The 26,361-nt window shown below is 37.5% G+C and overlaps 1 protein-coding gene across 3 annotated transcripts in view; it reads left to right on the plus strand.

Annotated features, from left to right (window-relative positions):
- Positions 1 to 26,361, plus strand: part of rasgrp3 (RAS guanyl releasing protein 3 (calcium and DAG-regulated)) — a 96,048-nt gene that overhangs the window by 32,387 nt on the left and 37,300 nt on the right. For 2 of the 3 annotated variants that reach the window (XM_040139675.1, XM_040139676.1), the window contains exons 2-8: positions 301 to 438; positions 1,153 to 1,255; positions 15,451 to 15,513; positions 16,111 to 16,242; positions 16,675 to 16,822; positions 20,042 to 20,215; positions 25,157 to 25,273. In XM_040139675.1, the coding sequence (XP_039995609.1) occupies positions 369 to 438; positions 1,153 to 1,255; positions 15,451 to 15,513; positions 16,111 to 16,242; positions 16,675 to 16,822; positions 20,042 to 20,215; positions 25,157 to 25,273 (807 nt within the window). In that variant the 5' untranslated portion in view covers positions 301 to 368. Of the gene's footprint in view, positions 1 to 300; positions 439 to 1,152; positions 1,256 to 15,450; positions 15,514 to 15,674; positions 15,698 to 16,110; positions 16,243 to 16,674; positions 16,823 to 20,041; positions 20,216 to 25,156; positions 25,274 to 26,361 lie in introns of those variants that run through there. The other variant, XM_040139677.1, reaches the window with a different exon arrangement.

The raw sequence follows: 26,361 nt of genomic DNA on the forward strand, positions 1-26,361 counted from the left end.
TGATTGCTCAAGCTCTTGGTCAGCGACCATAACCACCACCACTCCCACAAGAGACCACGTTCGCCGGCAGAGAAAACTTACAAATAGCACCTTTAAAATGGACAAATAAAGATTGCATACAGATAACTGTTACTCTGAGGTTAATTGATCTACATAAAAAAGGATAAATGCTTTATTACTTCTTCACTTTAATAGTAATAGTGTGGTCAAACCACACTATAACTATTACCCAACTATAACAGAACAATATAACTTTTATTCCTAGCTCTGACTGATGGCTCTCTCTCTCCTGCTCCCAAGAAAATCCTGAGTGGTCCAGAACCGTGAATAGGAAGTGTTGACCTCTGCCCTTCCTCCAGCTTGGCACAATGGGATCATCAACATTGGGAAAGGCAGCATCTCTTGATGTGCTCTTAAATGAATGCCTTCAAGAATTTGGTAAGTATACAGAGTATCCAGCCTTCATCAATTTCAGTGAACATGGTATTATCTAAACCTTAAGAGAAAACTATGGTTTATTACAGCTTTGGGTTTTTTTTTCTTTGTTCCAGCCTTTGGTTTTACCAGTTATATCATGGTACTCAACAAATTAATTTATTTGATATTTTTCTTGTTGTCAACAAATCCCAGGAAAAGTCCAAAACCAACAATATGGTAGGCTAGTGTCTGTGGCTCTTAGCCTGTTAGCCCTAAGCCCATTTGTTCCAACTGAGCATATCAATCTTTAAACATGGTTCACAAACAATTAGCTTAATTTCTTTAAAAATACTCACTAAGTTTTCTAAAACAGCAGTTTACTGTAGTTTTTAGGAAATATTACTCAAACCAATGAATTGATAGCATGGGACTTTAGTGGGATTTATTAACAATTGGAAAAAAATGAAGAATATCACCAGACTTATCCTTTGGTATAAGTAAATCAATCCAATTCCATTCAATTTTATTTATATAGTGCCAAATCATAAAGCAAGTTATCTCAGGGTATATAGAGCAGGTCCAGACCGTACTTTTTATAGTTATTTAGGAGACCAATCATTCCCCCATGAGTTTTCGTGGCTAGGAAAATAACATGATTGCTTCCCTCATGATCATTACCATAGTGCTGTTACAGTTTAAATTTGGTGACATTTTTTGACTCACTTCTTTTCATAGATGACAATGGGGAGCTGCAGGCCAACCTTCTTCCTCGAAGCCTACTGCTGATGCATCGCTGGTATGTTACATCCTCAGAACTGGCGGGAAAACTACTGATGATATATCCCATCTGGTAGAATACTGCAGGAACTACAATGATTAAACAACAAGTGCTATAACAGTTTGTAGAAATACTGCAGGCTATTGTATTTTCAGCTGGCTAAAGACTTGAACTTTGAATTCAACTCACTATAGAGTGATGCCTTAAGGGAAATCCAACTTAAATCTTTTATTTTGCTAATGGAATTCTAATCAATCCCTTTCACTGATGATATCATAGCTTTTTATGTTTCATTTCTCTTCAGTGACTGTCTGTCCCTCAAGCTTCCTTTTGCTGTGGTAATTTATGTTAATATAAAATGAGCAGTATTGAGCTTATCTTAAATTAATATCCTTTCAGCTGCTCAGTAGGTGGTCTGTTGTGCTGTCAGATGTCGCAGGATAGCTTCCTTTGCCTTTACCTTCCTAAAGGTTCCAACAGTTATTACTATATTTTGCCAGCATCTAGTGTGAACAGGAAGGCAGAAAGAATCCCTTTACAGTGGTCTGTATCTACAGTTTACAAAGCTTGCACTAATCACTAGTATTTTTGCAATATTTTAAGGGATAGAAAGCTTATCTTATGACAATTATGTTTGTGAAAATTAAGGTCAGCAACAAAAATGATACCAATTCATAATTTAATCTATAGTTTAAGAGACAACAAACAAACAAACAAACAACAAAGTTATATAATATTGTCTTTTATTTCAGTACATCACTTTTGTTTTGTATGTATTCAAAGATACTACCCGAAGGGTCTGCCATGAGTGGTGAGAATAGTTGTAAAGACAAGTTTTCTTGAGCTCCCCCAGTGGGTGGATCGTCTTTTCTTTCCTCTGAAAGATTCACTGAGATTTGGTTGTGGGTTTGACCTATCTCAAACGTATTTCGCAGTTCTCTTTTAATGGCTGCCAGTTCTCTTTCTTTAATTTGTTGCTGGCAGGCCTCCCTAACCCTGTCCCTGTCTTTTGTTAACTGCTGTTGATCTGCTGGATCTGACTTTGATCAGCTTCTATATGCAGCTCATAGTTTTTGTTCTTCAATTTCAGATCATCTATTTCTTGCCTGACAGATTAGTTTGTGGGACTCATTGCAGGCTTTACTCACCTTATCAAGTCGGTTTTGTGTAACAGCTAGCTCCTGGTTGTGTTTTAGGAGCAACTGCTCTAAATATTGGTTTCTACCTTTACACTTAGTTTTTTCTTTTTCTGGTTCATTATGTTGAGTATTTAGCTCATTGATGTGTGCTTCGGCCTTAGCTGAAGACTGTTGAGGCGTGCAGTCAACACAACAGCCAGGTTACCTAACATTTGGTCAATGCCTCGTCTTCCGGGGGCTTAGTCAGGGACTCGGCTATGAGATCTGACATTATCGGTTTGAGTTCCAAAGGGTTAGTACTCAGGATTCAAGTTGCATAGCCAAGTATCAAGTCTTCAGTCATGTCCACCAATGCAATTACCAGGTTCTCAAAAGTATCATCGTGGCTTGACACTTCTGATGTTTGATTAACAAGGGGTGGTCATGTAGGTGGTTTGGTTAAAAAGCTTGATTTATTATTTAAAAATCAGAAAGAGAAGCAAAAAGAAAGCAACAAAAAAGTGTTAATTTCGCAGGCAGTTAGTGTTGAGTTCTGTGTGACTCTCAAGTTGTACACAACTGCTCAAAACCTGTGTGTTTCAATTGTTAGTCTCTTTGTTATAAGTACTTGAATTAGTAGGGTTTATGAGCAACCCAGTTTGAATTGTTCTTTGTTCAGCAATGTATTATGTTGGTGTGATAGCCACCAGAGGTAACTAGACCTGCAGTTGCCTTGCCTTACAATCAGCAGTCCCCAGCAGTGAGTAACTCTAAGAGAGTAACTCGAAGAGATGGAACTCAAAGTTGAACAGTTAACATTACTGTGTCAAAATAGGAACAACCTGTTGTGGGTAGAACTCAAAATTGACCAGGGACAGGTACAGTAACTCCCACAATTGGAATATCCAATTGATGGGGCCACCCTATAGTGTCGAAGCCGAGAGCAGTGCAGACTGAGGTGCATGGGCACCAGGACCAGTCACTCTTGAGGAGAGGATTAGTTAGAAAAGGAAGTAACTTTTGACACTACCATGCCACAATGTAATGCCTTATTACACAGTCAGCAGTCTCAGCGGTGAGTAACTCTAAGATGGATGACCCTCAAAAAGATGGAACTCAAAGTCTGACAGTTAAAGATCCACGTTACTGTGTAAGAATTGGAGCACCCTGCTAGGCTGTCACTTGTGAGTGGTTATCACCTTATGGATAGAACTCAAAATTGACCTGGTCCAGATGCAGTAACCTCCAAAATTGGAACATCCAATTGATGAATCCACCCTCTAGTGTCAAATCTGAAAGCGGTGAAGACTGACAAACTTAGGCAAAAAACTGGCAAGCATTACAGTGAAGTATAGGATAGTATAGGATTTCTATGTGGTAGGAAAGAAAACCAAAATTGAAAAGTTGTACAGTGTATCAAAATAGTTTCCTTAATGCTTTTACTATTTGTACTAGGTTTATAAAACCAACAAGCAGTTTAAAAACAATTTGGCTTTAAGTTATAAAAGATTATTACACAAAACCTTAAGGTTAACTGGTGTTCACTTAAAGTGTGTTGAAACTTCTGATGCAGCTGAAGCTGCCATGTTTGGTTATATAATTCAAGTGTGAAGTTAAAAATGTATTAGATTTAAATCTGTTACATGCAAACAATCATTGATTGAATATTTCAACCCTAAAACTCGCCAGATTTTTATTTTTGTTTGCTTTACAAAGCAGGGGAAGAGGAAAGATGGGGGAGGTGAGGTCAGTAATTGTGACCTTAGTATTGCTAACTGGAAGACCTCGACTACTCAGGTGGAAATGATTAGTCTTGCTCAGAACACAGAAAGTGCATCTTCTCAGCTCAGGCTTTTTGCCTTACCATAGGTCATGGGAGCAAGAGGCCCCAAGTATGTGCTCACTGAATGGGTGGTCCGTCGAATAAATTCTATTTTCCAACACAAGTTGGAAAATTGACAGCAACGGTGGACAGCAACATCAAGTTCACTCATTAAGATGTCAGTGGAAATAGCCTAGCCTTCTTGGATTGTGCGGTGCACATTGAGAATGACAGAAGCCTCAACATTGAAGTATACCGGAAACCAATACACACAGATCAATACCTAATGTTTGACTCTCACCACCCACTGGAAAACAAACTGGGGGGCATCAGAAGCCTACACCATCGGGCTCAGAAGGTTCCCTCAAGGTCAGAGGGGAAAGAGAAGGAACATAAACACATCAAGGAAACACTTAGAACTTGTGGTTATCCCAACCGGGCCTTTGTCAAAACCACTGCAAAAAACTGCAATAAATGAAACATTGTCATTCCCTACGTTTTTAGATCATCCAAAAGATTCAGGAGGATCTTCTACAAACATAACAAGCCCAGTAACACTCTGAGGCAAAAACCTGTCCACCGTCAGGACAAAATACCCAGGCACAAGCAGAAAAATGTAGTTTATGCAGTCCAATGAAGCGAGCAATGCACAGACCTGAACATTGGGGAAACTAACCAACTGCTACATAAGCGCATGGCACAACACAAGAGAGCCAGTTCTTCAGGTCAGGACTCAGCACTCCACCTGCATCTTAAGGACAAAGGACACTCTTTTCAGGACAGAGTGATGGTTTGAAGGAAGTGTGAAAGAAGCAATTTTTTTGCATAGTTCTTACATAATACCATGACCTGGATGACTGAGAATCTTCACAGACATCTTCCATCACAAGTCCGTTCTGGGAAGTTCAGTCAAGTACTTCAAGCACAAGGGGCTATTATCGTCCTTTTAGTAACAACAAATGTGGGTGTTGGACCCCACCACACACAGATATAAGCTCTCAGTGCTGCAAGCAGCTGCTAGCGTATCAGGTAGTTAAGCTAATTGGCTAGCGCACAGGGTCTGAAGCAGGCTAAGTTCTCCGGGACACACAGACAAATTACCCACACTCAGGGCAGGATAAGGACCCCTGGGACAGGCAGTAGCTATTATTTACTAACAGGCCTTTTCAATAAGCCTACAATCACACTGTTGCGATATTGTAACCCCAAAGGGATAGAAGCCTATTGTTTTTGTGTGGGTTTCTTCCTCTTCTTCTTATTATTATTATTATTGTTCAAGCCCAAAAGGGGCATTACCCTATTGTTTTTTGTGTTGGTTTATTATTATTATTATCATTGTTGTTTTTGTTGTTGTTATTATCATTTAAATTATTATTGTGCCTTACTCTGCATTGGTAGAGTCATGAATGGATATGTACTAAGTCATAATGGACATAAGGACTTCAATGAATGGATGTTGTGGCAGTGTAAAACTGCTGTTAGTGTCACAACATGATCTTTGGCAATTGCTTTATTGTTATTTGCCTTTCATATTTATGATTGCTGATGAATTGCACACACACAATTGTGAGGTTAATTCTTTCACAGTGAAAAATATGGAGACCAGTGTTGACTGGTAATGCATGTCGGTTTATTATTATTGGGGTTCAAGCCCCAAAGGGGAAGAACCTTATTGTTTTCGTTTTGTGCTAATTTATTATAAGCAGACATATTATTTTTTTTGAAAAAAAGGAGAAAAAAAAAAGCTTTTGCTTTTTTTTCAGGGAAATTGAGCCATTCCCCTGAAATGGCTCAATTTCCAGCGAGCTGCAATGAGCAGGAAACACGAAACTTGGCCCAATAACTGTAAATAATGTGCAAGTGCTTCCCAAGAAATATGAGCCCAATTGGCCACATGGGCTGTAATTAAGGCCAAAAAAATCAATTTTTGAAAGGCCAGGCCCTTTGCACCCTAAGTCGGATTGATTGGAAATTTGACACACAAGTCCAGCTCCATGTACTCTACAGAAAGCCTCCTGGACCTATAGACTGTATATAAAAATTCATGTAGACTCGTGGTCTGAAAAGTGAAGTCAAGTGCCTTAAAGTGCAATACCACTCCTTCTGATCAGTGTTCTGGTGGTCCTTCTGAAAGTGATTTCATAATTAATTAGATATTGACCTCAAAGAGGGGTCTGTTTGGGGGCATGTCTGGATTTGATTGACATGCCTGGTCTTGAGCCAGTCTGGAGTGACGGACAGACAATCCATTTGGACAAGGCCAGAAATGTAATTCACTGATGAACACGAATCGCGTACATTGTTTTGATTCATTTGTGTTGTAATTACTGCTATTACTCTATTTGTCAGTGGAGTAGGTGTTTTCTAATGACTGTTATTCTAATCATTAGCTTGTAATAGGTTTTCATTGCAGTTCACCGTATTTATGTCGTGTACTTTGGTTAGTTGTACCAACAGACCCTCCAAGGATTCTGGTATCCACTTTTTTCGGTAAGTAAATGTTTATTTTCATGATGGATTCCAATTTTAGTGCACTTTATATGCAATTTTGAGTTAAGTAAGGTGTACAATGCATCCAAAAAGTCGGTGCGTTTTTTTTCCTAGGTTGTTTGAACAGAGAAGGGGAGACAATTAGCGTCACAGTTAATGTGAATTCATGATGCACCTTGCTAACCAAGCTAGCTAGCGTTAGTTGATGATGGAAACTGAGGGACACGAGGGAAAGACAAGAGGAAATGAGGATGCTAAATAAGCAAATGGGATACACCATTATTTACTTAAATCATAGACATTGATTCTTAAGTTTGATGTAGAGCAAAAACCTATTCACAGGTTGTAAGACTTATTTACTTCACTGTAGACTGGAAGATTAAACATTCACAATATGATCAAAGTAGTGACTGACACTACAGTTAAATATACAATTTAAATTGCTGCACAGGTGAACTGGAGGAAAGAAAATCACCTTTGACCACCTCTTGGAAAGCTCAAAAAAGGAAATCTTTCCAATATGTCACTTTGAATTTTACCATTGTTGTTATTAATGTATTTAACTGTATCCTGTGTTACACTGATTTCTTTCTTTCACTTAGGTGTGTCTGATATTCAGTATGAGGGTACTCTTTTAAAATACTGTTCATTCACACAATAATCATATCACCAAAAAGTTAAAGAAGTGTTCTTATATACAATACAAAATGTATAGAAGAACATTTATCATTTAGGAGTTTGTTCATATTATACAGTAAGTTCATACATGATAGTCCTCAACTGAAGCAGACATTCATGCACCTATTCTGACAAGCTAGTATCTATATGTGATTCACTGTGATCCGCTATGTCTTAACTAATGTGTTTCATGTTTTACTGTGATTCAAAAGGAATCCACACTGTGAAAACTAAATGACCAGTCCCAGCAGAAGGAAGACCTCATGTATGGAGCACTGATTTGGTGCCATTCATCTGGCTGTGGAGAAGGGAGACTGCATGGACAGCATCCCAAGTTCTCAAATGGGTTGTGATGATGTTGACAGAAAATCACATCTAGTTCAGCTTCCATTGATGAAAGAACAGACCAACTTTTTAGAAGTTTATTATTCTTTGTCCTTAATATTCACAGGTTCAATTTCTTGCCTTTGAGTTCATTTCTGCTGTTGTTAGATAGATGATGGCAGTAACATTTTTAAAAACAGAATTTTAAAAATATTACACTGTAATTAAGTGATGGATCAACTCCAGCAGGCATCACAGGTGAAAGTGTTTCCCAATTTTACATTAAGAGTCTTCAGTTAGAAACCGCTGGAACTGGCCAACCAGAATTGCACCCAGGAGAAAAATGTGACTCCTACAATAGATGTCTACTACTCTTACCACTTTAGAAGTATGTTTTACTGAAAGAGAGTGTGTACAGAAGATTTTACAGTTAAATTCAAAGCAGTTAGGTTAAACAATTGATATTGCATGTCCTTATATGGTTTTTAATGTGATAGACTTCCAAAATGTAATTGTAGTACAGCTCATGTACATTAGTTTTATTCATAACTATAGTTATTGTAAATGAAAAATGTTTTTAGTTTGCCTTTGCAATTTGTGATCAGAATTTTCTATTATATTGAATTTTAAATAAACCTATCATGATTTAACGGCCCTGAGTGCATTTTCCATTAACTATAGAATGCTCTTGCCTGATTTTTACAAATTTACCATATGCCTCATAATGAATCTAACAGGACACTTGAAGAATTAGTGTTTCCAGTGTTATTAAAATTGATAGGTACATAAGGCACATAAGGAAAGCACAATTTCTAATATCTGTCTTTTGATCCTTTGTTGTCAATGTTCAAGGACAGCAGCATTTAATAAACATTTCTATTAAGTTGTTGGTTAGGGCAAACATAGCAATAGCCTTGTAATTGATTACAAATTCTTGGAAAACCTCAATCAATGTGTTCTTGCAAATTACAATATTGTGCATTTTGCTATTGTTAAAATTCATACCAGGTATACACCATAAAAACCATGAAGGGTAATAGGGTAATAGGGTAAAAGCTTCATAAAAACCTTTATGGCAAATTAGAAACTGCATTCATTTTAATAATTTTATCATAATTTAACAACACCAGAAAGGTGTATAAAGGAATGTAATAAACTGATGAATTAAATAACTACTTAACTTTAAAAAATAAAAAATGACAGCTGTGGATCAAGGTACAGCTGAACTTAACTGTCACAACACAAGTGTGCAGAGGTAATTACCTCTTTCAATTACCTCTAGAAAGAGGTAATTGAATCTCCAGTGCAACATAATTTTTGGTAACAAGTATAAATTACAGTAGAAATGCTAGACATGAGAAACCACACTATAAAAATAATACTTAATATATAGTTTACGGCACTTGGTGCAGCAGTCTGCACAATCTGAGTAAAGTCCAAAGCATGGGTGAAGGAATAAAAGCTGCCTTTACAATTAAAGTGGACATAGTGCAACAGTTTGTAGGTTGGCTGTAATGCATAGTTGAAGAAGCTATTGCAGCAGTCCATAAGCAATGGAGGTAAGGTGCAAATGGAGCCTTTATTCATCATGAGTCCTTGTGTGTGAGACAGTTGATATATAGCAGGCTCACAGCTTGGGCAAAGAGGCTGTTCTGAAGTCTATTCATATTTATCATTTCCTGGTTTAATTAGGTCATTATGATAGGGAAAAAAAGACATAGTATAGAGTATTTGAATGTAAATTTCCCCCAGTAACAACTCTCTAAATAAGTGATACACTTTGAAGGGCATGCTGAATATTGTCCTTTAGAGCATTTATTTGCAGAAAATGACAAATGGTCAAAATAACAAAAAAGATGCAGTGTTTTCAGACTTCAAATAATGCAAAGAAAACAAGTTCATATTCTATTTTAACAAACGATATTTATGTTTTAACTAAGGAAGAGTTCAGAAATCAATATTTGGTGGAATAACCCTGATTTTCAATCACAGCTTTCATGCGTCTTGGCATGCTCTCCACCAGTCTTTCACATTGCTGTTGGGTGACTTTATGCCACTCCTGGCGCAAAAATTCAAGCAGCTCAGCTTTGTTTGATGTCTTGTGACCATCCATCTTCCTCTTGATCTCATTCCAGAGGTTTTCAATAGGGTTCAGTTCTGGAGATTGGGCTGGCCATGACAGGGTCTTGATCTGGTGGTCCTTCACCCACACCTTGATTGACCTAGCTATGTAGCATGGAGCATTGTCCTGCTGGAAAAAACAATCTTCAGAGTTGGGGAACATTGTCAGAGCAGAAGGAAGCAAGTTTTCTTCCAAGATAACCTTGTACGTGGCTTGATTCATGCTTCCTTCACAAAGATGCATTTGCCAAGTTCCAGCCTTGCACCCCCAGATCATCACCGACTCTCCATCAAATTTAACAGTGGGCGCGAGACGCTGTGGCTTGTAGGCCTCTCCAGGTCTCCGTTTAACCATTAGATGACCAGGTGTTGGGTAAAGCTGAAAATTGGACTCAGAGAAGATGACCTTAGTCCTCTATGGTCCAATCCTTATGGTCTTTTGCAAACCTCAGCTTGGCTCTTCTTTGCTTCTCATTGATGAAGAGTTTTTTTCTGGCTTTACATGACTTGAGCCCTGCCCCTAGGAGCCTGTTTCAAACCGTTCTCGCCGTGCACTTCACCCCAGCTGCCATTTGCCATTCTTTTTGTAGGTCACTTGATGTCATCCTACGTTTGCTGAGTGACATTCAAATGAGTTGACGGACATTTTGGTCACTGGACAGTCGTTTTTGCCCTCTGCCAGTCTGTAGCTTTGTTGTCCCCAATGTCTGCTGCTTGACCTTGTTCTTATGAACCGCCATCTTAGAAATTTTAAGGATGGAAGCAACCTGACGCTCACTGTATCCCTCTGCCAGTAAAGCCAGAATTGAACCCTTCTTTTCCTCACTCAAAACTTTTCTTTTGGCAACAGCTATTTTTTGATTCCAATTACTTTTGAGGTACTACTAGCACTGTTTTTGCCATCCAGCTGGTCCTATTGCAAGAGGATAGTGATGAGCACAGCAGTGGTTTTTATACTTTTCCTCATTAAATAAGATTTGGTTCAGGTCATCACCTAATCAGTACCTCATTAAGAAGAATGAGGTGTCCTCGTGTTGGAATTCAACAGACACTGGAATGGAATGGCTGTCCTATATGTAGAGATGCTGATTTCAGAAAAAATTTGAAGTGGTCCGTTTATTTTTTTCAGAGCTTTAATTGAGAAATATGCCATATATGAACTATGAAGTCTAATGTTTAAAACTTTTCACAGTTTTTTAAAGCTACATCCATCATGAGGGCACAGAGTGTCAAAGACTATGTGGTGGGGTAAGACTGGGGTGTTAAGGGAATAAGAGTGGGAAGGGAATAGGAGAGGCTATAGGGAACAAGGAAGGGCATAGCTGCTAAGACTGAACAATGTTATGGCCACAAGTGTTATATAAAATAGAATATTAACAAAAATAACACTCTTCACATTAGGCATGACACTGTGGGCTATGTTCAGGGCTAAAAAAATCCATTAAGACTCAATTTTAACAGCAAACAAACTGTCATACGTGAACATTTTGCTGAAGTTAGGCTTTAATTGACTCAGTCAAATTGTTCAATCATTTCCCCTAGTAGTAAAATTAACTCCATTTTGCAAAAATATCCTAAGGGTATCAAACCTTATGTGAGGGTGATGTAAAAAGCTGCCACTTAAACAGTGAACATACAGTAAAGAGCCATAACACTATTCATAAACCTGCAAGCCTTGTCAGTCTTCCCCAGATTAGCACCAGCCTTCCACCTGCATCTCTGGGTCGTGCCAAAGAAGGGGATCTTCATATCTGGATACTACAGGTGAAGATGGTGTAGGTCCTCCTTCATTGCTGCATCGAGGTTGAGGCTTGAGACATCCCCCAGGTCATTCCCACCGTAGTGGATGAGGACGACATCCAGTACTTCTCTTCCTTGTAGGGACTGGTTGAAGAAGAGGAGAAGGCTCATCCACCTCAGACCAACCCACCTGAACCAATGGATAGAGATACCATCAACACCAAGGCTGTTCCCTATGGTGTCTGTAGCTCTTTTGGGCCCCATGCCAGAGATTGCTTTTCCCAATCATCCAGACCATGGCTGGAAAAAAAAAAACGTAATAGTGAGAAATATATCGTACTATAGGTTATAGAAAAAAAAGGCAAAAGAAACAGCACTCTTATTATCTGTGCTCCACACAGTTATCAGAAAATACATAAGTTGTAAAAAAAAAAAAAAAACAGTCTGGTGTACTGCTTTACATTAAATAGCAATAGAAAACGAATACTCACTTTGGTAGCATTTTGTGGGTGCAAATGCAATAATCAATCCCTGCACACAGTAATGTTGCTTATTCTGAATGAGAGATAAAGAAATTGCAATAAATGTTTTGGCGCCCGTCATCAATGAAATAAACAGGAGTTGCAAACAATATCCTTTCATTTGATTGTGAGAATACACATAAATAGTGTTCTGTGTTATAACGTTAACTTAGTTAAATGAGCTAATTTCCTCTGCTGGTTGTGGAACAAACAGTACGTTAAGACTCCAACAGTTAACTGTGATAACGTTATCATTTTTTAACCGTATCTTATCGACATTAACAACCTGATAACACTAATGTTAGGTAATGTAACCTTAGATTTTCAGAACCAATTTTAAAACACAATGTTTTAATATGTTTTAACCTTTATACAAAGTCTAGGGTTTTACCACAAGTTTTTAAACACATTTATCTTACGCCCCCTCTAACTTCAGCTACGATAACATTACAAGGTTACTCCTCATATATGTAACATTTGCCAAATGTGGATATGTGTGCATTTAGCTACTGTGAATACTTTAACAGCTATGAAGTTTACCTCGAGTTAGGGGAGCTAACTGAGTTAGCAACTCAGCACGACGCAGCCGAGAGCCTGGTGCACTCAGGTTGCCGGTATAGGCGGACGTTCATAGTGTCCTTGGTTTTTTGGTCAGATCCACCCCTCACTCCTCCCCAGTTCCACCCTCTCATCCATATTTGGTTACTTCTGGATCCAAAAAAACAAGATGGTGACGACCAAAATACCAGATTCGTGGCTTCAAAACGGCAGTTCAAAAACCAATGGGTGACGTCATGGTGGGTTTCCACTTGCTTGGACCATGATTTATTCTCCACCATTTAGAATTTTTTGTGTCATATTGATTGGTTCAAGTGGGCGTGGCTTATCATATATTTGATCATAACTCAAGATGCCCTTGAGCAATCCTGATTTAGAATGTAATTTTGTAAAGGCCATGCCCTTCGCAACATAAGTCCAATTGACTTAAAAGTTGAGGCACAAGTGCAGCTCAATGTGCTCTGCAAAAAAGCTTATTGGACCACAAAAGTCCACCACTATGAATTTCCTGCCATTTTGAATTTTTTGAATAACACATTTTTGCCATCTCCTCCTAAATTGTCAGTCCGATTACTACCACTACTACTTCTGTAGATCATAAATGGACCAAGCTCATCAAAAGTCGCATAAAGCTTGTTGATATCTTATTTAGTTTTCAAGATATTCACCAATAAAGTTCACAAGGGGTGGGACTTAGCAGGAAAAAGGCCATAACTCATTAAGAATTTGTCATATCCTAAATCTGGGTACATATCTTCAGACCGTGCTTGAAAATATGTTTAAGCAAAGCATTTTGAGCCTGAACCATAGTGGTTTTAACCCAGTGGTATTTTGACCCATGTATGGACTACAAAACCAAGGTTCACGCGGAGGTTCATTGGAATCTGGGGTGTTGAGTGTGTAATTATTGAAATGCTGGAGGCTTTGTGATGATGAAATAGTGTGTGATTGGTCTAACTCCTTTTTTAAACAGAATTAGCATTTTCTAGTTATCTATTAACAGGTTATGATTGTTATAGATTCCCTCAGATATCAACCATAGTAGCGTGTATCAGACATTCCTCATCATGGTAGCAATAATATGAACCGTAGGGGCGTACCAATGGCAGGCATACTGGACCTTTGTCATCATAGTAACAATAATATAATCCATGGGAGCACACCAGAAGCAGGCATACTGGACTTTTGTTGTTATGTTAACAACAATAAACACATTATTAAGGTTGTGGAACAGTCACAGTTTGGTTAGGTTCATGCATAAAAACAACTTAGTAGGGTTAGGAAAACATTGTTGTTTGGGTTAAAAAGTACTTTGTTAAGGCTGAAGGACCTTTGTCGTCATGGTATCAATAATAAACATGTGGTTAAGATTGTGGAATGATCATGGATAAAAGAAAGAGCGCTGACTATAATTATCACTTCCTCCTTTCCTCCCATTATAATTAAAAAGGCTGCTAGAGGTCAGCTAACAATAGATCACAACTATGGATCGTAATTTATCACACAGTTGATTTATGTGGTCACTTTTTACAGGACAGTCTCATTTGGAAGGAAGAGCAAGAGACTTAAAGGCTGCCTGTGAAGTAGTCAGTGAGTCAGTCAATCATGAGCAATGATTGGTTCAAGTTTTCATTTCATAATTTCCATCGGTAAATTATAAAATCATAGATACTCTAATCTATAAGGATGTGTAATATTCTGTTCAATTGAGCACCACAAAGCTGCATTACAGGACTTAAGCCTGACTAATACAGTCTAATGGCAAAACTCCATGCATAGAGCTCAAAATTTGGACGCGAGATACCACCTTCAGATTTGAACCTACTGTATAAAGTGTTGATATTTTAACCTGTTTCCAGATGCCCCCATTTTTTGCACAAGCACGAAAATAATGTATCCTAAATAAAAAGGTTACTGTTATTCTACCCTTTTGATCAAAGCCATAACCCTGGTCCTCTTTCAAAAGCTAAATATTTAAATGTTAAAACCAAAATTTTAAATATAAGACATACTGAACCAAAGTTACAAACACAAACATGGTAGAAATGCAAGTTGGTTTTGTTTGTTTGTTTTTTTGTTTTTTGCCTTGCCTGTAGTAGTATCTTTTGTGTGGAGAGGACTTAGCACTAGCCACAAGTCTGAAACAATTCTTTGTCAACAGCTGTTGTAGTGATATGGGGATTTTAAAATGCTTTGCACAGATAGAATCAGGAGACTTAGGACTATAAAACAAATTTTCATTTGTCAAGGTTGTGTGAAGATTGGGTATAGTACCGACCAAAACACACCTAAAGTAGCAGTGTGATGGCCAAAGCATCCCACGGGTGGCCTGCCGTCACAGAGAGGGGCAAGACACCATGAATTGTTCAAAAACATTCTTAGTGATGTACTTGGTTATACACACAAATAGTGAAAAGTATTTGTGTAAAAAGAAAGCTTGAAAGAGAAGTTCAAACCCTGCTGCTCTCTCACCGCCACGCCCTTGGCCAGTCACAGTGTAGACAAGGTGTGAGTGATGGGTTATTTATTTTGGAAAGTTACAAAAGCTTGAACAAACTCAGTTTATCTCTGCATGAGGATGTTGCTACACATCAGTCTGTCAGTCTGTCAGTCAGATTAGCATTAGCCACTGCTGAGGAAGTGCTTGGGGAAAGGACAAAACTCAGGCTACTCATAAGCTTGAAGACTATACAGTAGCAGCTGCAGTTTCAGCTGAGATGATTATGAATCTTGTGAAGAGGATAGCCTCCTATTAGTCAGCCACGGACAGCAGCAAATGAAGAATTTAAGTGTAATTAATTATTTCCTTAATGTGCTGATTTATTATACATTACAATGTATTAGTTTATCAAATCTTGTAAAAAGGCCTTAACTTAACCCCACGTACCGCGACTGCAAAGGTGACAACTGCCAGAGAACCAGACTGAAGATTTGTTATTTAATGAGGTAAGGTCCTACATACGCATTCATCCATCCCAACACATTAAGACTTTTCACACTGGGCTTCTCAGCCTCTGGGAAATCTGAACCCACGACCATAGAAAAGCCAAGGCTTACTTAACCCCACGTACCATGACTGCAAAGGTGACAACTGCCAGACAACCAGACTGAAGATTTGTTATTTAATGAGGTAAGGTCCTACATATGCAATTATTCTTTCCAACACATTAAGACTTTTCACACTGGGCTTCTCATCCTCTGGGAAATCTAAACCATAGACTTTGGAAAAGCCAAGGCTAAATTAACTTCATTTCACCTAATTTCATTTACTGTAGTTATTAACCGATAGCTTACAGTTTCACATACCATTTTAGTTTATACAGTATAAAGGTTTCACACTTGAAGATCAGAGGCAACAATTAGTTTTCGTCCTCACAATGCTCATTGCCTGTGTGCCTTGTTAAATTTTACAAGCTGTAGAGAATTTCATGCACCATACCATTTTTTAAATGTTTTCCACTCTGGCAGAGGTTCATTATATCACAATCTTTTCACAGTCAAAATGTTTGCTAGAAAAGTGTAATTTTGAATGTGTGTATTCAGGTACTGGATAGTGACATTCCCTGCAGAGTTCAACTTGGACTTGGGTCTGATCAGGATAACAGAAGAGTTTAGAGTCGTGGCCGCCCAGCTTGGCTGTGAGGAGCATTTCAAACTCATAGACATCTCCACCATGTAAGATTTTAAATGTGTGCAGATACACTTGTAGAACTGACAGGATCAGTATTAGCAAGAATTAGTAAGATACTAATTGTGCCAACAGTTTAACATTAGTCCCCACCTTAAAGTAAAAGTAATCCCAATTCCAATCTTAACCCTAAACCAAAGACCTGATCCTAAAAAACTACCATGATGAACGAGTGGTAAAATGTAAGCATACATAAGCCCATTTTTTCTTGTGTTGCAGCTGCTAAATATGACAGGACCTACAGAATTGAAAACCTACATACGGATAACTCAAACTACCCATAGCCTTAATGGACCAATCACCATAGTGATTCAGTTTTTAGTATTAGCTACAAATAGTTTATAATTCACATTTTCTAAAGCATATCATACATTGCTTGATTGATTGTGCTGATTGTTTATAAACTGTTCTCCTTGTAGTCCGTCATATGACTGGATGCGTAAACTGACCCAGCGGAAGAAGCAGGCTAAGAAAGGAAAGGCCTCGCTCCTGTTTGACCACCTGGAGGCCATGGAGCTGTCTGAACATCTCACCTTCCTAGAGTTCAAGTCTATCCGGAGGATATCGGTAGGTCTACAGACAGCTTTGCTTTTGTACAGCTGTCCAGTGATTTTATGTTTTGCCACACTAGCACTGGGGCTCAAGGGTCGATCAGTCCTTCAGTGGGCCTTACCACCACTTTGGTGCAGACTGAAATATTGCAGCAACTATTGAATGGATTGCCATGACATTTTTATGGCAATCCTTTCCATACATTCATAGCTTTCAGAGGATGAATCCTACTGACTTTGGTGATCCTCTAACTTTTTGAATTTTCCTCTAGCGCCACCATGATGTTGACATTTTTGGTTATGAGAAAAGGCCAATTCATGGTTTCTGCTTGCTCTTGGATGGACGTGGACTGTGGATGCAGACGCGCTTCTATTCATACTACATTCTAGGGTATGCGTACGCAGACACATTCCACACATGGGCACTAGAAAACATGATGGTGACCTTTTGACAGCAAGAATAGTTTCTTTGCTTGTTGTATTTGGCTGAACAACATAAAAAAGTTGGACCAAGGATGAAAAATAAACAGCACATACATACAATGCTCTAAATAAGTGTCCAGTTTACTTGTATGGTACAGGTGGACGTGTATGGCACAGGTCTGTGCACTCACAGTGTGGACAGTCTGGGCTGCATGCAGACTTCCACACAGAATCCGCACAGACCCTTGTGGACTTGGGCAGCTGACGGAATTTATATCACATAGACGCATGAATTGGCCTCAAAATATTTCCACAACACTGGAAGAAATTCCATGTTGGTACAGATATTAGTATTTTCCACACAAGTGTAAAAATTTTGTGATCCTATGACTTTTCATCTACGTCCCTCATCAAGGTCAAGATTTCAATTTGATTTATGATCAAATACCTGCAAAACTAATGACATTACCATCAGCCTCAGTTGAATTTTGTTTTCATAGCTAATTAGTATATGTTAGCATGCTAGCACGCAAAACTAAGACAGTGAACAGTGAAAACTTTAACTGCTAAACATTAGTTTTCAGCTCAAAATACTTAGACATACATGTTAGAGAAAAAGTAAGGAATCTTAAAGGTTGTTGCAGGCACACATTTGGTTTTGAATATTTTTACATTTATTTAATATATTTTATTTCCTTTGCTGTCGTCTAATGAAATATGTGTACATTGCTGCTTTGTAATAATTTTAATTATTTGAATAGCCCTAAATATATAGGTACTTTTACGTCTAAGGCTGAATCCACATGTGCACCCTCCAGATTTGCAGATTGAGCCCTCATTTCAAAGTGTCTTTCAGAATGGTTTTGAACAGTACTATCGACAATTTATGCATGATATGTGCAGGTGTGCTGCTTGAAAAAGTAGCCATAACAGATATGGTCAGAATGTTCAGTAAAATGTCTAAGGCTGAATCCACATGTGCACCCTCCAGATTTGCAGATTGAGCCCTCATTTCAAAGTGTCTTTCAGAATGGTTTTGAACAGTACTATCGACAATTCATGCATGATATGTGCTGGTGTGCTGCTTGAAAAAGTAGCCATAACAGATATGGTCAGAATGTTCAGTAAAATGTTCCCTTTATATGAGCTGCCAAACACAATATTATATCAACATTAAACCTTCAACTGACGATCCTGACACCATAGATGGACAAACAAAATCTTTGTCCATTTGGTTTTGCAGATTATAAGAAATCTGAATTATTCAGCATATTCATTGCTGTATGTGTAATATGAAGCCTTATTACATCAATAAACTTGAAAACAGCAAAAATGAAAACAGCAAATGTCTTAAAAAATAGATATGGTACATATAATTTATTTATTTATATATTTATTATATTGTCAAATTCATATTGGATTATGGGTAATTTTCCAAGCTAAATCTGGTTAAGTCCGCACCCTGTGCAGACTCTCTGTAAGACCAGAGAAAGTCCGCTTGAGGCTCCTTGTGGACTTGATGAATCGTAGATCTGGACACACCTCAGAACTTACAGACTTCCTGGGAACGCATCCATTAAGTCCGCAAGTCAGCGAGTGTGGTGAAGGCCAGATATTTGAATTCAGCCTCACATATTGTATAACTCAGCATGCAACCATTTACTGTTATGCAAGACTATGTAATGTTAATTTTGTTACTATGTGACAAGAAGATGCTTCCTCTTAAATGTCGAATTTATAAGAAATAAAATACATCCTTGTTCAGTTCAGGACACCCTGGGGTTTTGCTTCTACAGCCTCACTTGGTCTTTTATGGCAAGTAGCTTCTGGTGGCTAATGACTAATGGTAGTTAATGCTCGATAGATAATGCTGTGTAACTGATATTAGTGAGTCTGTTCTCCTACTTGGTTAGAACTAGGTTAAATACGTTGTCTTTCCATGAAGTTTTGTAAACAACATTTCAAAACCCTATGAAATATGAATTCTATAAACTATATGCAGCATTGATAAAAATGTTCCTGAAAGGCACATAGGAATTTGAAGACTTGCTGCCACACTTTGATGTGAAGCTAGCTGGCCTCTGGGTGAACATCCCTGTTTTCACTGGCCAGGTGGTTAATTGGTAACAACATGAGTAAGAGAATCAAAGTGTATAGTCAGGGAATTATTAGAATTGGGATATAAACATGAACTGATGAAATGAATATTTTTTGTGTGTACATGAATATTTGTCCTTGAATTGTGGAAAGATGCTGCTTCAATTCACAAGTAGTCATATTTTCCGACATTTGGCAAGATTTGCCAAAAAATCATTCACAATCTGAATTTCCAAGTGATGTGTGTGTGACCCCCTGGTCTGGCTTTAGTGCTACCATCAGGCCAACTTTCCAGTTGTACATAAGAAATATCAAAAACTCATTGGCAGATTGCTATGAAATTTACATCAAATCTTCTCACAGGATGAGTAATTTCCATTTTGGAAATTCCACTTTCCTCAAGCAAAATTGTCAGGTCAAAATATTAACTTTGTATAGAAGATATTTTACAATCTAACAGAGCAATGAAATCTAAAAAGCTCCCAAGGGGATAAATCCTTTTAATTTGGACAGCGTTTTGGACAGCTTTTCCTATACCATTGCCCTCAGAAACATTACTTTTTTAAACCATTAAGAAAAGCAAAGTGTTAGTATGGAGGAACTATCTTGCTGTTTTTAGCAGGCTTTAGGGGTCCTTTGAGCCTAAGGAACATATAAGACCCTATAGATTAATTTGAAAAATTAAATCTGATCTGTAATTGCCTCTTGTTCCTAGTTCACTGATTACCAGAGCTACGTGATCCATGGCTGCCTGGTAGACAACCCCACTCTGGAGCGCTCCATTGCGCTGTTTAACGGAGTCTCACAGTGGGTCCAGCTCATGGTGCTCAGCAAGCTAACACCTCAGACCCGTGCAGAGGTCATCACCAAATACATCCATGTGGCAAAGGTAAGACAGGGAGGAGGCTGTCCCATGCAGAGCATTTCCACCTTCAGTGTTTTCAAGGAGGGTTTCTTGTCCTAAAAACATGAAAGTTACATGGCTAGCATTCTGTTCATCCAACACTGTCAAAAGAAATATACTATATGCAAGGTCCCTGATGAAAAGAGAACTGAGGAAGCAGGCTGATTGGTTTTCACATGGTAAATGGCAAATGGATTGCATTTATATTGCGCTTTTCTAAACGGACAAAGTGTTTTACAATTTTGCCCCTCATTCTCCTATTCACAAACAATCACACTGATAGCGGTGCCATGCAAGGTACTAGCCTGCCCATCAGGAGCAACCATGTGGTTCAGTGTCTTGCTCACGGACACTTGAACATGTAGACAGGAAGATGTGGGGATCGTACTTTCGGGCCTGCAAATCCTATCATGAACTCCTCTCCGGCCAAAAAAAGAATCCTCCTGCCTAAAATGCACATGGCTCTGTTTACCTACACAAATGCAAAATTAAAATCTTGTTGTCTCCTCACAAAATCCACTAAAACAAAGTAGCTAGCCTCATTGATCTTCTCTTTTAGAAAAATTGGGACTCAATATGGAAGCAGATTGGATTCACAAAAAAAAGCATAATTTAAAATTTAGCATAATTATGAGATTATGAGATATGTTAAGGTTTTTAACAACCATCACCAATTGAAAAGACAGATAAGCATAATAATTAGTATTTCACCATTGCATTGCATTGCATCTTAAATCTTCAAATCTAAAATATATATTATAATTACGGCCTTGGTTATTGGTAATTGTGTTTGGGTATCTCCATCTTATGAGGGGGCCAAAAAGCTTCTCAATTACTCCTCCATCAGTATGGAAAGGAATGGATCAGTGTCCTGGTGACACATGCATAGTGAACCTGTCTCCTATCATAGTAGCATCTGTCTGCAGACAGGCTCAAGAATGATTTAACACAGTATTATTAGCTGTATGAGTGTGCTTTACAGAGTATTATGGACTGGTGTTTAAGACTGTTTTATCAGCTAAAATTTCAAGAGAAATTATGGCATTTATCACTGGTCTGTTATTCTCAATATCCAGTCTTTTGCTGTTGGCTACATAAACTCTATGAGTATTGTAGCATCATATTAGCCTTGATCAGTGGTGGAAATTAACTAAGTACATTTACTCAAGTACTGTACTTAAGTAAAATTTTGAGGTAATTTTTCCTTACTTGAGTATTTCCATGTTATGCTACTTTATACTTCCACTCCACTAAATTTCAGAGGACAATATTATTCCCTCTATTCCACTACATTTATTTGACAGCTCTAGTTACTAGTTAGTTTTCAGATGAAGATTAATGATATATTAATAATAATATAACAAGCTTTAAAATACAACACATTGTTAAAGATTAAACAAGTGGTTTCCAACCTTTTGGCTTCCAACGTCTTCCAACGTCTTAGTGTTTAGGGATCTCACTGAAGATGTCTATAAGTTATAAACAGCTCCACCAAATAGTAATTTTTTCTCTCTAAACATCTCACATGGTTTAATTTCAATAAATGTTCAAATGATCCAATATCTCACAGAAATTTAAAGATTATAGAAAAAAAAACTGTATAAAAACTGTATATACAGTAGAACAGTATATATAGTAGTTTAAACTCCAGCAGCTGTGTCAGTAACATGCTACTTACAAACACTTGGTACAATCACTTTCTTTCTTACCTGAAATCTTGATTTGTTCAGTCCTGAGTAGCCCCCTGGTCCAGAATCTGATCCCACATCTAATCCAATATTTGTTTAAAAATGTATGTATTTCTACATACCATTACAAAAACCACAGTGTTTTTGTCATTACAGCTTTCCTAATGTTCTTTAACATTTTGTATTATTTTCTGTCTTCTTTTGTGTAATATCTGTGAATAAACAGATATTATTTGCGCACGTCACTTCTTTGCTGCTATTGATTTAGTTTGTGCACTCCATAGTCCACTTGCTCAGAACCTTTGCTTTAGGGAACATTGTTTTAACAGAGTCTGATGGTGCATTTGATAGGTGGTGTACTCAGAGCATAATGAAATTATCAGAAATTGACTGAGCTTTATATACAGTCCTGGTTGAAATTCTTGGCACCCCTTAATTTTAAGCACAGAATTTTAATATCTTCGGAAATAAATTCAAATTGACTAAATTGTTATAATCCCAATATCTAATAAAATGTCAAAAGTTACTGAACAACAACAAAAAAATTAACTTTCATAGATAAGCCACAGTCTTTTTGGGATAATGTTCTATGGACAGATAAAAAGTAGAGCTCTTTGGGAATGCAGTGCCTCAGTTTGTTTATGGGCGACGAAATTAAGCCAATAAGGATAAGAACACCCGACATACAGTAAAACATGGTGGAGATTCTATCATGCTGTGGGGCTACTTTGCTGCCTCTGGTACTGGAAGCACTGAATGTATCAAAGCAATTATTAAATCATAAGATTACCAAGGAATTTTAGAGCAAAATGTTTTACCCAGTGTCAGAAAACAAGGTTTGAGGCTAAGGTCTTGGATCTTTCAGCAGGACAATGACCCAAAGCACACATCCAGCAGCACAAAAGAATGGTTGACAAGGAAAAGATGGAATGTTTTAAACTGGCCAGCAAAGAGTCCTGACCTCAATCCCATTTGAGAGAACTGAAATCTGTCATCACAAAAAGGACTCCTGCAAACTTTAAAGACTTTGAACGCATAGCAATGGAAAAATGGCAGAAACTACCAGCAGACAGGTGTAAGAAGCGTCTAGATGTCTACAAGAAACGTTTAGTTTTTTTAATTTTCATTTGTTCAGTAACACTGGACATTTTATTAAAATATTTTGATTATACAAAATTGGTTAATTTGGATTTATTTCTGAAAATATTCAAAATTCTGTACTTGCAATTCAGGTAGTCAATAATTCCAACCAGGACTGTAACAGATACTGATCTATCAAAAAGGTCAACCTACTTAACTACCTACCAGTGGTGGAAGACATACTCAGACTTTTTACTTAAGTAAAAGTAGCAATATCACAGTGTAGAAATACATAAGAAATATGTAAGTAATGCGTTAAAAATTTAACTTCAGTGAAAGTACAAAAATATAGTTAAAGTACCAAAAGTAAAAGTACTCATTATGCAGATGGCTCATTTCAGAATAATATATATTAAATTATTGGATTATATTAATTGATGCATTAATGTACGTACCACTTTGAAGTTGCAGCCGTTAAAGGTGAGGCTAATTTTAACTACTTTACATACTGCTTGGTAGTTTAATCTTTACCAATACATTGTAATTTATTTGTTGATTATATGTTGTACTAATAATGAATTTCCAAAGTAACTGGTAACCGAAGCTTTGAAATAAATGTAGAGGAGTTAGAAGTACCATATTTGCCTCAGAAATATAGTGAAGTATAGGTATAAAGTATCATAAAAATGGAATTACTCAAGTAGAGTACAAGAACCTCAAATTTGTACTTTAATGTACTCAGTTACCTTGCACCAAAACTACGTATGAACCTTTTCATTAGTTCAGGCAGAGCACTGAAGTTGTGCTCACAATAGCAGTTTAATGTCAGCTGTCTAATTTATGATCAGTATCATTGGCCTATTAATCTGTCCACCTGTCCTACCAGCTGACAAGTAACATCCAATCACATTCATACATGTACCAGGAGGACTCTATAAACTGTAAGTTCTAACTATTACACTATTATTGCTGATCCCTAATGCCGACACTGCTTGCTTCTGAAACTCTCCATCAGCCCATGCCTCTTCTTTTTGTGATTTAAGCTGTAATGTTCATATATATTTTCACCTAGGTAGTTCTGATTCTGTGTCATTATGTTTTTTGAGGATTAGTTCTCTCAGCAAGGTCCTCACTTCTGCACAGGTTCTTTGAGAGCTCCCTCAAAGAGCAAGGCCTTTCCCACCAAATCTAACCACCAGTAGTGGAAAAAGTACTCAGCTCCTCTACTTAAGTAAAAATGCTTTAAAAATACTCAATTACAAGTAAAAGTCCTGCACTGAAAATATTACTTAAGTAACAGTACATAACTACTATAAGCAGGATGTAATGGAATGATCAGAAGTAAAATTTTGCTGGTAGTGTTACACAAATATCAGGGCTATTAACAGCTACAATTGAAACACTCAGGTCATGTTCTCTAATTTTCCAGGGAATCTGGGGGTTTTAGCATCCTAAGGGAAGATTATACTCTAAAATTAAAAACTTAGACATGATGGGTATTTTATAAGCAAAACATTTAAATTTGCAACAGTTTTAAGGCAAAACTTGAGCTTTTTGTGTGTAACACTGGGTAAAATTAACCCATTGCCTATCAATACTTTGTCGCTATAATGACCCAAATTGAGTGAGTTTTGACCCATGCAGTGATCTTTTAATGTGTACTTATAGTCCAATGATTAAATAAATTATTTAGCATTTATCCAGAATTTTAGGCTTTGAAAAAACATTTCGAAATTCATGTTGGGAAATGAAAATGATTTTAAAAAAAAAATAGAATTGAACTGTACATAAAATACAAATATTCAAATAACTCACGACTTTGTAAAATTTTGGTTATAGCCCTGACTGTTCTTGGAGTATTGTTCTTTCTGATGTACTAATATGTAAGTACCGTGTCACTGTCGGGGTGAAGCTCATGTAACTACACTTGATGTAAAATTGCAGTCTTTAAAATAACTAATAACTATAGCTGTTAAATAAGTAGAGTGGAGTAAAAAGTACAATATTTCCACCTGAAATGTAGTGGAATAGAAGGATAAAGTGGGATACAAACAAACAAACAGACAAACACAAGAAAAGACACCAAATACTGTATGTTTGACAACATCAGCAGTGAAGAAGAAAAAGTTAAAATTTCAGCGTCACTCTCTCTCATCAGAAACTTCTGCAGCTGCAGAACTTCAACACTCTGATGGCGGTGGTGGGAGGACTGAGCCACAGCTCCATATCTCGACTTAAGGAGACTCACTCTTATTTGGCTCCAGAAGTTGTGAAGGTACAGTGATACCAGCTTTTTAATGCACTTTAATGTATATCCGATCCAGCAGTAATTTGTTTTTAGTTCAACCAGGCTTTGCCATGCTATGATAGTTGCAGTCTGATTTCTTTAATGGCCTTTAATGATACACTAACTTTTAGAAATAAATGCTGCAAATAATGCATTCCTTCAGTGTCATAAACTGCCAAATTTCAGTTCTTTGGAACTTTTTCTTCCAGGTAGAAATAAGTTTTCTTTGTTAGTGTAATGTGTGTCGAGGCCATTTCAGAAGATCTTTGTAAAATAAGCAAGAATTCAGCTCTTCTCACAGCTTCTTTGTACTGGCAAATGAAAGGCATGCAGGTATGCATGACAAAAGAGGTTTTCAATTCAACATTTTTTAGGAAGAACAGAGCATTGTTTCAATACGGTGTAGGCGTACCAACACTGTTTGTCATGTCTGTATCACAAAATAAACTAAGGATTTTTTTATAAAGAATGTTCAATATGGCAGATGTATGGTCAATCTATATCTCTGATTGGCTCTTCCTTCCCTAAGCGTACACATCAATCATGTGATCACTTGAGAGTTGCTCTTCAAAGTTACTTTTACACTTGGCTATAAGTAGGAGGAAGTCTTTTGATGAACGTGTCTTACTTTTCTACTCTTAAGTTGGTACTTTAGAACATTCTTAAGTGTAATTCATAGAAGCTTCATAAATGCAGGCCCTGGGGCTGTGCTCACAGAACATCCTGTCTACACAGAAGGAATTTCCGCTGCATTTTTCAGATACACTCCTATTTTAATTGATCAAGCTGTCTGCACAGAGTACATAACCACTCGCGTTGAACTCGTGCTATACACCTGTAAATGTGGCTCAAAGTGTATTTTCAGTCTTTAAGTCTATTTTCATGCATTTTACATACGTAACTACAGTGATTGTGTTGGGCTCTGAATGCTTCTAAAACACAGGTGACTTACAACTCAAAACACCTCCTGTATAGACATGCTATAGCTATTGTTGCTTCTCTGCTAGTGTGCTGCTCATGCTACACACTCTGTGTGTAAGGCTAAAAGTAGATCCTAACTAGTTAAAAGAAACTCC

Source organism: Xiphias gladius, chromosome 11, assembly GCF_016859285.1.
Source record: "Xiphias gladius isolate SHS-SW01 ecotype Sanya breed wild chromosome 11, ASM1685928v1, whole genome shotgun sequence".
Classification (NCBI taxonomy): domain Eukaryota; kingdom Metazoa; phylum Chordata; class Actinopteri; order Istiophoriformes; family Xiphiidae; genus Xiphias; species Xiphias gladius.